At 44.5% G+C, this 14,683-nt stretch overlaps 1 protein-coding gene across 1 annotated transcript; it reads left to right on the forward strand.

Moving 5' to 3' along the window:
• The first annotated feature begins 2,493 nt into the window (after window positions 1-2,493).
• Window positions 2,494-11,493, forward strand: gpr137bb (G protein-coupled receptor 137Bb). Its single transcript, XM_079856506.1, has 8 exons — window positions 2,494-2,836; window positions 3,600-3,711; window positions 5,823-5,872; window positions 7,257-7,479; window positions 9,110-9,259; window positions 9,955-10,083; window positions 10,164-10,285; window positions 11,100-11,493. Exons 1-8 carry the CDS (start codon window positions 2,562-2,564, stop codon window positions 11,191-11,193), a joined length of 1,155 nt encoding a protein of 384 aa, XP_079712632.1. The 5' UTR covers window positions 2,494-2,561; the 3' UTR covers window positions 11,194-11,493.
• Window positions 11,494-14,683: the final 3,190 nt, after the last annotated feature.

Here is a 14,683-nt window from a genome sequence, read left to right on the forward strand (position 1 = left end):
AGAAGTGTGTCAGCGATATTTTCATCTGGCGCGAAAATCGCAGTAACCATAGCAACAGCGCGCTGCACTTAGTGGTTTTCTTGCGAAGATCGCACATTGACAAAACACTGATACCATCGTAATTTTTCACTTAAATTTCACAACAATTTAAAAAATAAACTTAGTGTTGTGTCTACACAATTGACGACTTATGGAAGCTTGTTTCCGCCACAGAATAAAAAATAAAAAAGGTAATTGCGACTTTTTATCTCAGAATTTAAAGTCAGAATTGCGAGTTATAAAGTCAGAATTGTGTGTTATAAAGTCAGAATTGCGAGAAATAAACTCGCAATTGTGAGTTAAAAAGTCGCAATTATCTTTTAAAATATGTTATTCTGTGGCGGAAACAAGCTTCCGTAAAGACTGGAATGCGATGCGAACAAAAAAATAATCGAGTTTTTTAACTATCCGCCATGTTTGTGCGGGAGTTCTCTGCTTTTCTAAGGCACGTTAGAGAAACACAAAAGGCTGTGTGTGTGTGTGTGTGTGTGTGTGTGTCCAGATGTGAACCGTCTCCGACTGAGGCCTCATGAGGGTCAGTGCACTTCTGAAGGCACTTAAACTTAAACAACTATTCTCACTTACAAACCCTTACATTTACCTTCTGAGTCCAGAGAGTTATCAGATTACTGTTCATAAACCTTTACAAATGTGATTTGGGAGTGTCAGCAATTTTATTCACAATGGATTAATTGATACATTTCTGCATATCTCTGCCTCATTTATCTCACAATACGGACTTTTTATCTCAGTTTAACTCGCAATTCTGACTTTGTTTCCTCGCAATTGTGGATTTATCACGCAATTCTGACATCTTTTCTTAGAATTGTGAGACATAAACTCGCAATTCTGAGGAAAAAAGCCGTCTTTTTTCCCTTAATATTGCACTTTATAACATGCAATTGCGAGTTTATCTCACAATCCTGTCAGAATTGCGTGATATAAAGCCACAATTGCGAGAAGAAAAGTCAGAATTGCAAGTTAAACTGAGATAAAAAGTCGCAATTATCTTTTAAAATGTTTTATTCTGTGGTGGAAAAAAGCTTAATAAATAGAACCCTTGTTCAAAGTTATCTGGTCTTTAATAATGTTCTCAAAACACTAGCACAAAAACATTTTTTATACATCGTTCATGGAACGTTTTTCTGAAATGTTTTAGTTGGACATTTTTAAATGTTGCTCCTTGTTTCAGAACGTTGAGATTCAAAAGTAACATTCCCATAATGTTAGAAGAATGATACAATTGAATGTTTCCTTAATGTAAAACATTTTAAATAACATCCCGAGAACATTCAGAATAATTCAGAAACATAATGGGAACATTACTCAAACATTCCCAGCACATGTTTTTGTCAGCTGGATCTCCGCAGACGCACAATTATGTTTCACAACTACACATAGAAGACTAGAGGAATGTGTGTGTGACTCTGACACTAGTGCGGTGAACGCTCCCAGAACAGCTCTAACATTCCTCGAGTTATTGATCTCAGATCTGCCCTGCCAACAGCCTCGCAATCTCAGCAAACTTCATAAATCATGCTGTTATCAGCTTTAGTGAACGTTTATCTGTTTCTATATTCATCAGATGCTGATTTGAGCATGTTTTATTGGCGCCCTCTGCTGGTGACGTGTGACATTACTAACCAATCACATCATTACACCCGCAGCATCTGATGAGGACGGCAGTATTTCTGCACAAAACAAATAAATACATATTAGATTATATTTGGTTTTGATTTTTGGACAATTAATATTTATCCCTTTTTCTTATGAGGTAAATGGGAGAATGTGTATAAGGATTTGTTTTTGGCTGCGAATTCGGGTGACGTTACTCAACCGCGCATCACTAGTGTGTGTGCGAGTGTGTGTGAGCGCATCACTGATTAGTCGAGTCGACTCCTCCCTCTTTTTGTGACAGAGTCTCTCTCTCTCTCTCTGTCTCTCTCTCTCCTCTCTCTCTGTCTCTCTCTGTGTCTCTCTCTCCTCTCTCTCTGTCTCTCTCTGTCTCTCAAATTCAAATTCAAATGAGCTTTATTGGCATGACTTGTACAGTATTGCCAAAGCATTGGCCATTACATAAATGGACATTACATACACAAATAATCAATAAATTCAATAAATCAATCAGTAAACAAATGTATGAATACATTTATATAAAACAAAAAAACAAAAAAAAAAACACCTTTGTACATTAGTACCAACATTCAGACAAGATGAGGATGATTCTGACTTTAGTTTTGTCCACTGGCTGACTCTCGTAGTCTCTCTCTCTGTGTCTCTCTCTCCTCTCTCTCTCTGTGTCTCTCTCTCCTCTCTCTCTCTCTCTCTCTCCTCTCTCTCTCCTCTCTCTCTCTCCTCTCTCTCTCTCTCTCTCTCTCTCTCTCTCTCTCTCTCTCTCTCTCTCTGTCTCTCTGTCCCTCTCTCTCTCTCTCTCTCTCTCTCTCCTCACACCACAGAGCCAATCAGACTCTCCTCCTCCGGGTCACATGCTCCTCTCCTCCTCATGACTGCAGACGAGGCTGATGGAGAACAGCGTGATGGAGAATCCTCAGGGAAGATCGGGATCGAACGCCTCTCTCTCTCCTCAGAGCCTGCGGCCCTCGATCCCGCCGCTGGTGAAGCTGGGCCTGACGCTGCTCTACACACTCTTCTACTGCGCGCTCTTCTGCTTCATCTACGCTCAGCTGTGGCTCGTGCTCCGCTACCGACACAAGCGCTTCAGCTTCCAGACGGTGTTCCTGTTCCTGTGTCTCCTGTGGGCGGCCCTGAGAGCGCTGCTGTTCTCCTTCTACTTCAGGTACACACACACACACACACACACACACACACACACACACACACACACACACACACACACACACACACACACCTGAGAGCGCTGCTGTTCTCCTTCTACTTCAGGTACACACACACACACACACTCACACACACACACACACACACACACACACACACACACATGCCTGAGAGCGCTGCTGTTCTCCTTCTACTTCAGGTACACACACACACACACAACACACACACACACACGCCTGAGAGCGCTGCTGTTCTCCTTCTACTTCAGGTACACACACACACACACACATGCCTGAGAGCGCTGCTGTTCTCCTTCTACTTCAGGTACACACACTCACACACACACACACACACACACACACACACCTGAGAGCGCTGTTGTTCTCCTTCTACTTCAGGTACACACACATACACACACACACACACACACACACCTGAGAGCGCTGCTGTTCTCCTTCTACTTCAGGTACACACACACACACTCACACACACACACACACACACACACACACACACACACACACACACACACACACACACACACACACACACACATACACACACACACACACACTCACACACACACACACACACACACACACACACACACGCCCGAGAGCGTTGCTGTTCTCCTTCTACTTCAGGTACACACACACACACACACACTCACACACACACACACACACACACACACACACACACACACACACACACACACACACACACACACGCCTGATAGCGCTTCTCTTCTCCTTCTACTTCAGGGACTGTGTGACGGTCAACACTCTCGGACCCTTCAGCTTCTGGATGCTCTACTGCCTCCCCGTGTGCCTGCAGTTCTTCACACTCATCCTGATGAACCTGTACTGCGCTCAGGTCAGACACACACACACACACACACACTCATCCTGATGAACCTGTACTGCGCTCAGGTCAGACACACACACACACACACACATCCTGATGAACCTGTACTGCGCTCAGGTCTGACACACGCACACACACACACACACACATCTGCCTGATGAACCTGTACTGCGCTCAGGTCAGACACACACACACACACACACACACACATATACAATACTACGCGTGTTCTAAAGAGAGAAACCCGTAATTTAGAGTGTAAATGGAAACAAACTAATTTAGAGGTCTTTAGAATCGTGTGGAAAGACAGTATGTCACGTTATAAAAAGGCCCTAAAAGCGGCCAGGGCTGAGCACCTCCGCAAACTAAGAGAAAACAACCAAAACAATCCTAGGTTTTTATTTAACACCGTGGCTAGACTAACAAATAAACAGATGTCTCCTGAACAAAATATTCCGTTACAGTTTAGTAGTAATGATTTCATGAACTTCTTCACTGAGAAAATAGAAAACATCAGAACCACAATTATAAATGTTCAATCCTCAATCGCGTCTTATAATCCAGCCTCAACTATCACCCCGCAAGAACAATTACAGTGCTTTACAACTATAGAACAAAAAGAGTTAAATAAACTTATCACTTCATCTAAAACAACAACATGTTTATTAGATCCTATACCCACTAAACTACTGAAAGATGTGTTACCTGTAGTGGAAGAGCCTCTCCTCAATATTATTAACTCATCTTTATCTTTAGGTCATGTTCCAAGAACATTTAAACTGGCAGTTATAAAACCACTCATTAAGAAACCACAATTAGATCATAATAACCTAGCAAATTATAGACCAATTTCAAATCTTCCTTTTATGTCTAAAATACTAGAAAAAGTTGTGTCCGCCCAACTGGGCTCTTTCTTGCATGAAAATGACACCTATGAAAAGTTTCAGTCTGGGTTCAGGCCGCATCATAGCAGTGAAACTGCGCTCGTTAAAATCACAAATGATTTACTATTAGCTTCTGACCAAGGCTGTATCTCAATACTAGTTTTACTTGATCTTAGCGCTGCGTTCTATACTATAGATCACACAATACTCTTAGATCGACTACAAAATTATACTGGTGTTCAAGGACAAGCATTAAGCTGGTTCAGATCATACTTATCTGACCGATACCATTTTGTCTATTTAAATGGAGAAAAATCGATCATAACTCCAGTAAACTATGGACTGCCGCAGGGATCTGTGTTAGGCCCTCTATTATTCTCAATATATATGCTGCCACTTGGAAATATTATAAGGAAACATGGAATTAGTTTCCATTGTTATGCTGATGACACTCAAATCTATATTTCATCACGGCCGGATGAAAACGCTAAATTATCCAAATTGACAGAGTGTGTTAAAGATATAAAAGATTGGATGATGTGCAAATTTCTTTTATTAAATCCAGACAAGACAGAGGTAATACTTATCGGTTCAAAAAACCACCCACAAAACCTCTCACAATACAACTTTAACATAGTAGGATGTCATTCAGCCAGTCATTCATATAATACTTTTAATCTTACAGTTAAATCCGGCCTCTAGTTCATAAACGCCAGAGGAGAACTGGCCCCCGACTGAGCCTGGGTTCTCCCAAGGTTTATTTTTTCTCCATTAGGTCACTTGATGGAGTTTTTCGGTTCCTTGCCACTGTTGCCTTTGGCTTGCTCAGTTGGGGATACTTAATTTAATCAATCAATCAACAATACTATTGATCAGCATTACCAAACGTGGACGTTTTCCACTAGAAACAAACATTGATGTATTATTTTAATTTAATACTGTGAAGCTGCTTTGATACAATCTGTATTGTGAAAAGCGCTATATAAATAAACTTGACTTGACTTGACATACACACACACACACACACACGTGCCTGATGAACCTGTACTGCGCTCAGGTCAGGCACACAGACACACACACACACACGTGCCTGATGAACCTGTACTGCGCTCAGGTCAGACACACACACACACATACACACACACACACACACACACACACACACACACACACACACACACATAAAGTACTCAGTCTTTGGTGAGTCAGTGCTGATAATCATGCTTGTTTTGGCAGGTTTTCTTCAAGGCCAAGTCGAAGTTCTCTCCTCAGCTCCTGAAATACAAGTGAGTTCTTACACTGATATCCTCCTCTGTCCTCTTCATCCTCATCCTCAGGCCTCCTCTGTCCTCTTCATCCTCATCCTCATCCTTAGGCCTCCTCTGTCCTCCTCATCCTCAGGCCTCCTCTGTCCTCCTCATCCTCATCCTCAGGCCTCCTCTGTCCTCCTCATTCTCATCCTCAGGCCTCCTCTGTCCTCCTCATCCTCAGGCCTCCTCTTCATCCTCATCCTCATCCTCAGGCCTCCTCTGTCCTCTTCATCCTCATCCTCATCCTCAGGCCTCCTCTGTCCTCTTCATCCTCACCCTCATCCTCAGGCCTCCTCTGTCCTCTTCATCCTCATCCTCATCCTCAGGCTTCCTCTGTCCTCTTCATCCTCACCCTCATCCTCAGGCCTCCTCTGTCCTCTTCATCCTCATCCTCAGGCCTCCACTGTCCTCCTCATCCTCATCCTCATCCTCATCCTCAGGCCTCCCTGGTCCTCTTCATCCTCATCCTCAGGCCTCCCTGGTCCTCTTCATCCTCATCCTCAGGCCTCCTCTGTCCTCTTCATCCTCATCCTCAGGCCTCCTCTGTCCTCTTCATCCTCATCCTCAGGCCTCCTCTGTCCTCCTCATCCTCATCCTCAGGCCTCCTCTGTCCTCTTCATCCTCATCCTCAGGCCTCCTCTGTCCTCCTCATCCTCATCCTCAGGCCTCCTCTGTCCTCCTCATCCTCAGGCCTCCTCTGTCCTCTTCATCCTCATCCTCAGGCCTCCTCTGTCCTCTTCATCCTCATCCTCAGGCCTCCTCTTCATCCTCATCCTCAGGCCTCCTCTGTCCTCCTCATCCTCATCCTCAGTCCTCCTCTGTCCTCTTCATCCTCATCCTCATCCTCAGGCCTCCTCTGTCCTCTTCATCCTCATCCTCAGGCCTCCTCTGTCCTCTTCATCCTCATCCTCATCCTCAGGCCTCCTCTGTCCTCCTCATCCTCATCCTCAGGCCTCCTCTGTCCTCTTCATCCTCATCCTCAGGCCTCCTCTGTCCTCCTCATCCTCATCCTCAGGCCTCCTCTGTCCTCTGTCCTCCTCATCCTCAGGCCTCCTCTGTCCTCTTCATCCTCATCCTCAGGCCTCCTCTGTCCTCCTCATCCTCATCCTCAGGCCTCCTCTGTCCTCCTCATCCTCATCCTCAGGCCTCCTCTGTCCTCTTCATCCTCATCCTCAGGCCTCCTCTGTCCTCTTCATCCTCATCCTCAGGCCTCCTCTGTCCTCTTCATCCTCATCCTCAGGCCTCCTCTGTCCTCCTCATCCTCATCCTCAGGCCTCCTCTGTCCTCTTCATCCTCAGCCTCAGGCCTCCTCTGTCCTCTTCATCCTCATCCTCATCCTCAGGCCTCCTCTGGTCCGCAGGTTTCCTCTGTATCTGCTGTTCGTGGGCGTGAGTCTGCTGTTCCTGCTGGTCAATCTGACGTGTGCTCTGCTGGTGAAGACGAGCGCTGCGCCGGTAAAGACCATCGTCCTGGTGCGGGTGACCATCAACGACTCGCTCTTCGTCCTCTGTGCCGTCTCGCTCTCCGTCTGCCTCTACAAGGTGGCCAAGATGTCCCTCGCCAGCATCTACCTGGAGTCCAAGGCAAGAGCCACACCTGATCTTCAGCTTCAATCGCGACTCTGATAACAGTCTCTGATAACAGTCTGATTACAGTCTCTAATTACAGTCTCTGATAACAGTCTGATTACAGTCTCTAATTACAGTCTGATTACAGTCTGATTACAGTCTCTAATTACAGTCTGATTAGTCTCATTACAGTCTCTAATTACAGTCTGATGACTGTCTCATTACAGTCTCTAATTACAGTCTGATTACAGTCTCATTACAGTCTCTAATTACAGTCTGATGAGTCTTATTACAGCTGATAACAGTCTCATTACAGTCTCTAATTACAGTCTGATGAGTCTTATTACAGCTGATAACAGTCTGATTACAGTCTCTAATTGCAGTCTGATTACAGTCTCTAATTACAGTCTGATAACAGTCTTATTACAGCTGATAACAGTCTGATTACAGTCTCTAATTACAGTCTGATGACAGTCTTATTACAGCTGATAACAGTCTGATTACAGTCTCTAATTACAGTCTGATGACAGTCTTATTACAGCTGATAACAGTCTGATTACAGTCTCTAATTACAGTCTGATGACAGTCAAATTACAGCTGATAACAGTCTCTAATTACAGTCTCTGATAACAGTCTCTGATTACAGTCTGATTAGTCTCTAATTGCAGTCTGATGACAGTCTTATTACAGCTGATAACAGTCTGATTACAGTCTCTAATTACAGTCTGATTACAGTCTCTAATTACAGTCTGATTACAGTCTCTAATTACAGTCTGATAACAGTCTCTAATTACAGTCTGATAACAGTCTCTGATTACAGTCTCTAATTACAGTCTGATTAGTCTCTAATTACAGTCTGATAACAGTCTGATTACAGTCTCTAATTACAGTCTGATAACAGTCTGATTACAGTCTCTAATTACAGTCTGATAACAGTCTGATTACAGTCTCTAATTACCGTCTGATTACAGTCTCTAATTACAGTCTGATTACAGTTTCTAATTACAGTCTGATTACAGTCTCAAATTACAGTCTGATTACAGTCTCTAATTACAGTCTCTAATAACAGTCTGATTACAGTCTCTCATTACAGTCTGCTAACAGTCTGATTACAGTCTCTAATTACAGTCTCTAATAACAGTCTGATTACAGTCTCTCATTACAGTCTGCTAACAGTCTAATTACAGTCTCTAATTACAGTCTCTAATAACAGTCTCTGATAACAGTCTGATTACAGTCTCTAATTACAGTCTGCTAACAGTCTGATTACAGTCTTTAATTACAGTCTGCTAACAGTCTGATAACAGTCTCTAATTACAGTCTGATTACAGTCTCTAATAACAGTCTCTGATTACAGTCTCTAATTACAGTCTGATTACAGTCTCTAATAACAGTCTCTGATTACAGTCTCTAAGTACAGTCTGATTACAGTCTCTAATTACAGTCTCTGATTACAGTCTCTAATAACAGTCTCTGATTACAGTCTCTAATTACAGTCTGATTACAGTCTCTAATTACAGTCTCTAATAACAGTCTCTAATTACAGTCTGATTACAGTCTGATTACAGTCTCTAATTACAGTTTGATTAAAGTCTCTGACTGTCATCATAAATGAAAGGATTGGTGTTTTTCCTGTGTGTCCCAGGGCACGTCGGTGTGTCAGGTGACCCTGATCGGCCTCACGGTCATCCTCCTGTACGCGTCGCGGGCCTGTTATAATCTACTGGTTCTGGCTCTCACCGACATCCAGACCATAAACTCATTCGACTACGACTGGTACAACGTGTCGGATCAGGTGGGTGCCGGTCACACGTCTTCAGACCAGTGTTGGGGAAACTTACTTTGAAAAGTAATACATTACAATATTGCATTACTTCCTTAAAAAGTAACTAATTGCATTACTTAGTTACTTTTAAAAAAAGTAATGCATTACGTTACTTTTTCTCACCTGGGCTGGGCTTGTTTTTTTATTGTTTATAACAAACAATTTTTATATTGTTTATGCATTTAATTTTTTTATTGAGATTAAATGCATAAATATTATTTAGTTATTGCAGGTCTGCGTTGTATTCTGATTTTGCTTTTCACAGTTTTTATTCATTTTGAGGAATACTGATTCTTTTTTGTGCAATTGAGATGGGTCTAGATGAGTCCAGATGAGCCTAGAACTACAATAACCATCATGTTTACACACACACACACACACACACACACACACACACACACACACACACACACACAAAACACTTCTGCACTTACTCCCAATTTCTCTCAACAAGAGGACAGTCAATACATGGGAAAACAAAGTAACTTGTGTTACTTATTTGAAAAAGTAACTCCGATATTTTGTTGTACATTTTAAAAGTAATGCGTTACTTTACTAGTTACTTGAAAAAAGTAATCTGATTACATAACTGGAGTTACTTGTAACGCGTTCCTCTCGACACTGGTTCAGACTGAGGTCGAGCAGCTGGTTCTGTGTTTCTGCAGGCGGATCTGCGCTCCAGTCTGGGCGACGCCGGGTTCGTGGTGTTCGGACTGATCCTGTTCGTCTGGGAGCTTCTGCCCACGGCTCTGGTGGTCTTCTTCTTCCGGGTCCGCAGACCGGCACAGGAGCGGGTGAGCCGGACACCAGAACACCAGGAAAACTCTTCCTCACCGGACCTGATTCTGATTCTACTGTGATCTGTTGCTTCCAGAGCGGCTCTGCCATTCCCAGCCACGTGTTCTCCAACAGGCCGTACTTCTTCGACAATCCCAGACGCTACGACAGTGACGACGACCTCGCCTGGGCATCCCAGCCGGTGACCAGCTCGACCAGGTGACATCACCCCGGAATAATACCAGATCAACACACTCAGCTGAAGCAAACTAGACATGTTGCCTTGAAATTAACAACTACTAAAATTACTAAAACTGAAAATAAAATACAAAATTTAAACTGAACCCCCCCACAAAAGATAGGGATATATATATATATATATTATAAAAGTTAATTAAATCATAAAAATGTCAATTCAAATAAATAATTATAAAATCCTAATAAAAACAGTTACTTAAACAGATGAAATATTTCATTTGTTTACCTGCATGTCATAAAAACAACATTACATTTTTCATACCATAGTCACTATTTTGTTGTTACAAAAAAATCATTAAAAAAATTATCTTTCAGAATCTTTTTACATTTTCTTAAATTTAATTTCTGATTAACCTGGTTTTACTGTAGTAACATAAAAAAATATATTTTTTTAGACAAACTTTGATGCTGACTGTCTGAGTACTTGCTTATTATAAATAAATAAAAACCTTACTAAACATTAGATCATAAAAATGTCATAATAAACATAAAATAAAAACACTTACTTAATTAAGATCAAATATGTAATTTCTTTACCCATGTCTTTTAACCGACATCAGCAAACCATTTTTTTATATAAAATTATACAAATTAATATGGGCCTGATTCTGAAACTTTCAGACATTTTCTTTCATTTTGACTTCCAATGACTCCATATTTATTGAAGTAACAAAAAAAACGACAGTATATATATGTGTGTGTGTGTGTGTGTGTGTGTGTGTGTGTGTATATAAACATGTGATACGCATGATGATTGGAGTTTCTCTCTGTCCAGTTTGTCGACAGACTGGAGTAGCAACAGTTTCCTGGTCCATCTGGGAGGAGACGATCAGCGGTCGCCCGTGGCAACAGCAGCACTAAACCGCTAGCGTTTCCGCTAATGCTACAGTCGTACAGCTGTGTAAATCTGACACGCACCGCACTTTAAACCGCTGACATCATCCACACACACACACACACACGCACGAGCCGCTGGAAGCTCAAGACGTCAGTGCGACGACGCACTAAGTGCGAGTTACCATGGCAACTGACTCCAGAGTAATGCATGTCACCATGGCGACCAGTCAGAGCAACGGAGGTTCTAAACGAGGCTGTGTTCAGAATGAAGCATCAACACACCGCGCACTAGATTTCAGTGTACAATGCGCAACAATAAAAAGTAGTACACTAGTCAAGTCTCCTTCATTTATACAGCGCTTTAACAATATCGACTGTTTCACAGCAGCTTTACAGTGATAACAGGAGATTACAGTAACAGAGAGTGTTTAGGCTTTACAGCAGATCTAGAATAAAGTTACTGTCCAGATAAAGTTAGTTTTGATTGATTCACTTCCGATGTAAAGATCAGAACCAGGAGGAGATTTACTGCTTGCACTCTCAAGGAATTTTTCTTGGTAAATGAAGCTTCCAGTACACACACACACACACACACACACACACACACACACACACACACACACACACACACACACACAAGCTTCCAGTACACACACAAGCTTCCAGTACACACACAAGCTTCCAGTACACACACACACACACACACAAGCTTCCAGTACACACACAAGCTTCCAGTACACACACAAGCTTCCAGTACACACACACACACACACACACACACACACACACACACACACACACACACACACACACACACACACACACACACACACACACAAGCTTCCAGTACACACACAAGCTTCCAGTACACACACAAGCTTCCAGTACACACACAAGCTTCCAGTACACACACACACACACACACAAGCTTCCAGTACACACACAAGCTTCCAGTACACACACAAGCTTCCATTACACACACACACACACAAGCTTCCAGTACACACACACACACACAGACACAAGCTTCCAGTACACACACAAGCTTCCAGTACACACACAAGCTTCCAGTACACACACACACACACAAGCTTCCATTACACACACACACACACACAAGCTTCCAGTACACACACACACACACAGACACAAGCTTCCAGTACACACACAAGCTTCCAGTACACACACACAAATACAAGACGACATAAAATTAAAGGCACACTATGCAAGACTCGTAGTAGGGCGAATTATCCCGATAGCAAAGCGCGGGGGGGGGGGGGGGGGATTACGACTTGCTTTACGGCACGACGTCACATACATCAACAACATATGAAGAGCCTCTATGGAAGACACTAGCACGCATTTCAGACGTGAATCATGGCAGAGTCGACGAAGAAAACGAAGAGAGCGGTCGGAAGAGTGCAGAGACGGCTCTGCGTGAGTGGGATTTACGACAGTGGGATTTTGTGTGCTGGTGTGTGTACTGGTGTGTGTACTGGTGTGTGTGCTGGTGTGTGTACTGGTGTGTGTACTGGGGTGTGTGCTGGTGTGTGTACTGGTGTGTGTGCTGGTGTGTGTACTGGTGTGTGCTGGTGTGTGTGCTGGTGTGTGTACTGGTGTGTGTGCTGGTGTGTGCTGGTGTGTGTGCTGGTGTGTGTGCTGGTGTGTGTACTGGTGTGTGTACTGGTGTGTGTGCTGGTGTGTGTGCTGGTGTGTGCTGGTGTGTGTGCTGGTGTGTGTACTGGTGTGTGCTGGTGTGTGCTGGTGTGTGTACTGGTGTGTGTGCTGGTGTGTGCTGGTGTGTGTGCTGGTGTGTGTGCTGGTGTGTGTACTGGTGTGTGTGCTGGTGTGTGTACTGGTGTGTGCTGGTGTGTGCTGGTGTGTGTTGGTGTGTGTGCTGGTGTGTGTGCTGGTGTGTGTACTTGTGTGTGTGCTGGTGTGTGCTGGTGTGTGTGCTGGTGTGTGTGCTGGTGTGTGTACTTGTGTGTGTGCTGGTGTGTGTACTGGTGTGTGCTGGTGTGTGTACTGGTGTGTGTGCTGGTGTGTGTACTGGTGTGTGCGCTGGTGTGTGTGCTGGTGTGTGTGCTGGTGTGTGTGCTGGTGTGTGCTGGTGTGTGTACTGGTGTGTGTGCTGGTGTGTGCTGGTGTGTGTGCTGGTGTGTGTGCTGGTGTGTGTACTGGTGTGTGTACTGGTGTGTGTGCTGGTGTGTGTGCTGGTGTGTGCTGGTGTGTGTGCTGGTGTGTGTGCTGTTGTGTGTGCTGGTGTGTGTACTGGTGTGTGTGCTGGTGTGTGTACTGGTGTGTGCTGGTGTGTGCTGGTGTGTGCTGGTGTGTGTGCTGGTGTGTGTGCTGGTGTGTGTACTTGTGTGTGTGCTGGTGTGTGTACTGGTGTGTGCTGGTGTGTGTACTGGTGTGTGTGCTGGTGTGTGTACTGGTGTGTGCGCTGGTGTGTGTGCGCTGGTGTGTGTACTGGTGTGTGTTCTGGTGTGTACTGGTGTGTGTGCTGGTGTGTGTGTGTGAGGTGTGTACTGGTGTGTGCTGGGGTGTGCTGGTGTGTGTGTGAGGTGTGTACTGGTGTGTGCTGGTGTGTGTGCTGGTGTGTGTGTGAGGTGTGTACTGGTGTGTACTGGTGTGTGTACTGGTGTGTGTGTGAGGTGTGTACTGGTGTGTGTGCTGGTGTGTGCTGGTGTGTGTGTGAGGTGTGTACTGGTGTGTGTGCTGGTGTGTGTGTGAGGTGTGTACTGGTGTGTACTGGTGTGTGTACTGGTGTGTGTGCTGGTGTGTGCTGGTGTGTGTGTGAGGTGTGTGTGTGAGGTGTGTACTGGTGTGTACTGGTGTGTGCTGGTGTGTGTACTGGTGTGTGTGCTGGTGTGTGTACTGGTGTGTGTGCTGGTGTGTGCTGGTGTGTGTGCTGGTGTGTGTGTGAGGTGTGCACTGGTGTGTGCTGGTGTGTGTGTGAGGTGTGTACTGGTGTGTACTGGTGTGTGTGCTGGTGTGTGTGTGAGGTGTGTACTGGTGTGTACTGGTGTGTGCTGGTGTGTGTACTGGTGTGTGTGCTGGTGTGTGTACTGGTGTGTGTGCTGGTGTGTGCTGGTGTGTGTGCTGGTGTGTGTGTGAGGTGTGTACTGGTGTGTGCTGGTGTGTGTGCTGGTGTGTGTGTGAGGTGTGTACTGGTGTGTGCTGGTGTGTGTGTGAGGTGTGTACTGGTGTGTACTGGTGTGTGTGCTGGTGTGTGTGTGAGGTGTGTACTGGTGTGTGTGCTGGTGTGTGTGTTAGGTGTATACTGGTGTGTGCTGGTGTGTGTGTGAGGTGTGTACTGGTGTGTGCTGGTGTGTGTGCTGGTGTGTGTGTGAGGTGTGTACTGGTGTGTGCTGGTGTGTGTGTGAGGTGTGTACTGGTGTGTACTGGTGTGTGTGCTGGTGTGTGTGTGAGGTGTGTACTGGTGTGTGTGCTGGTGTGTGTGTTAGGTGTATACTGGTGTGTATACTGGTGTGTGTACTGGTGTGTGTGCTGGTGTGTGTA

This window comes from Squalius cephalus, assembly GCF_949319135.1.
Source record: "Squalius cephalus genome assembly, chromosome: 22".
Taxonomy (NCBI): Eukaryota; Metazoa; Chordata; class Actinopteri; order Cypriniformes; family Leuciscidae; genus Squalius; species Squalius cephalus.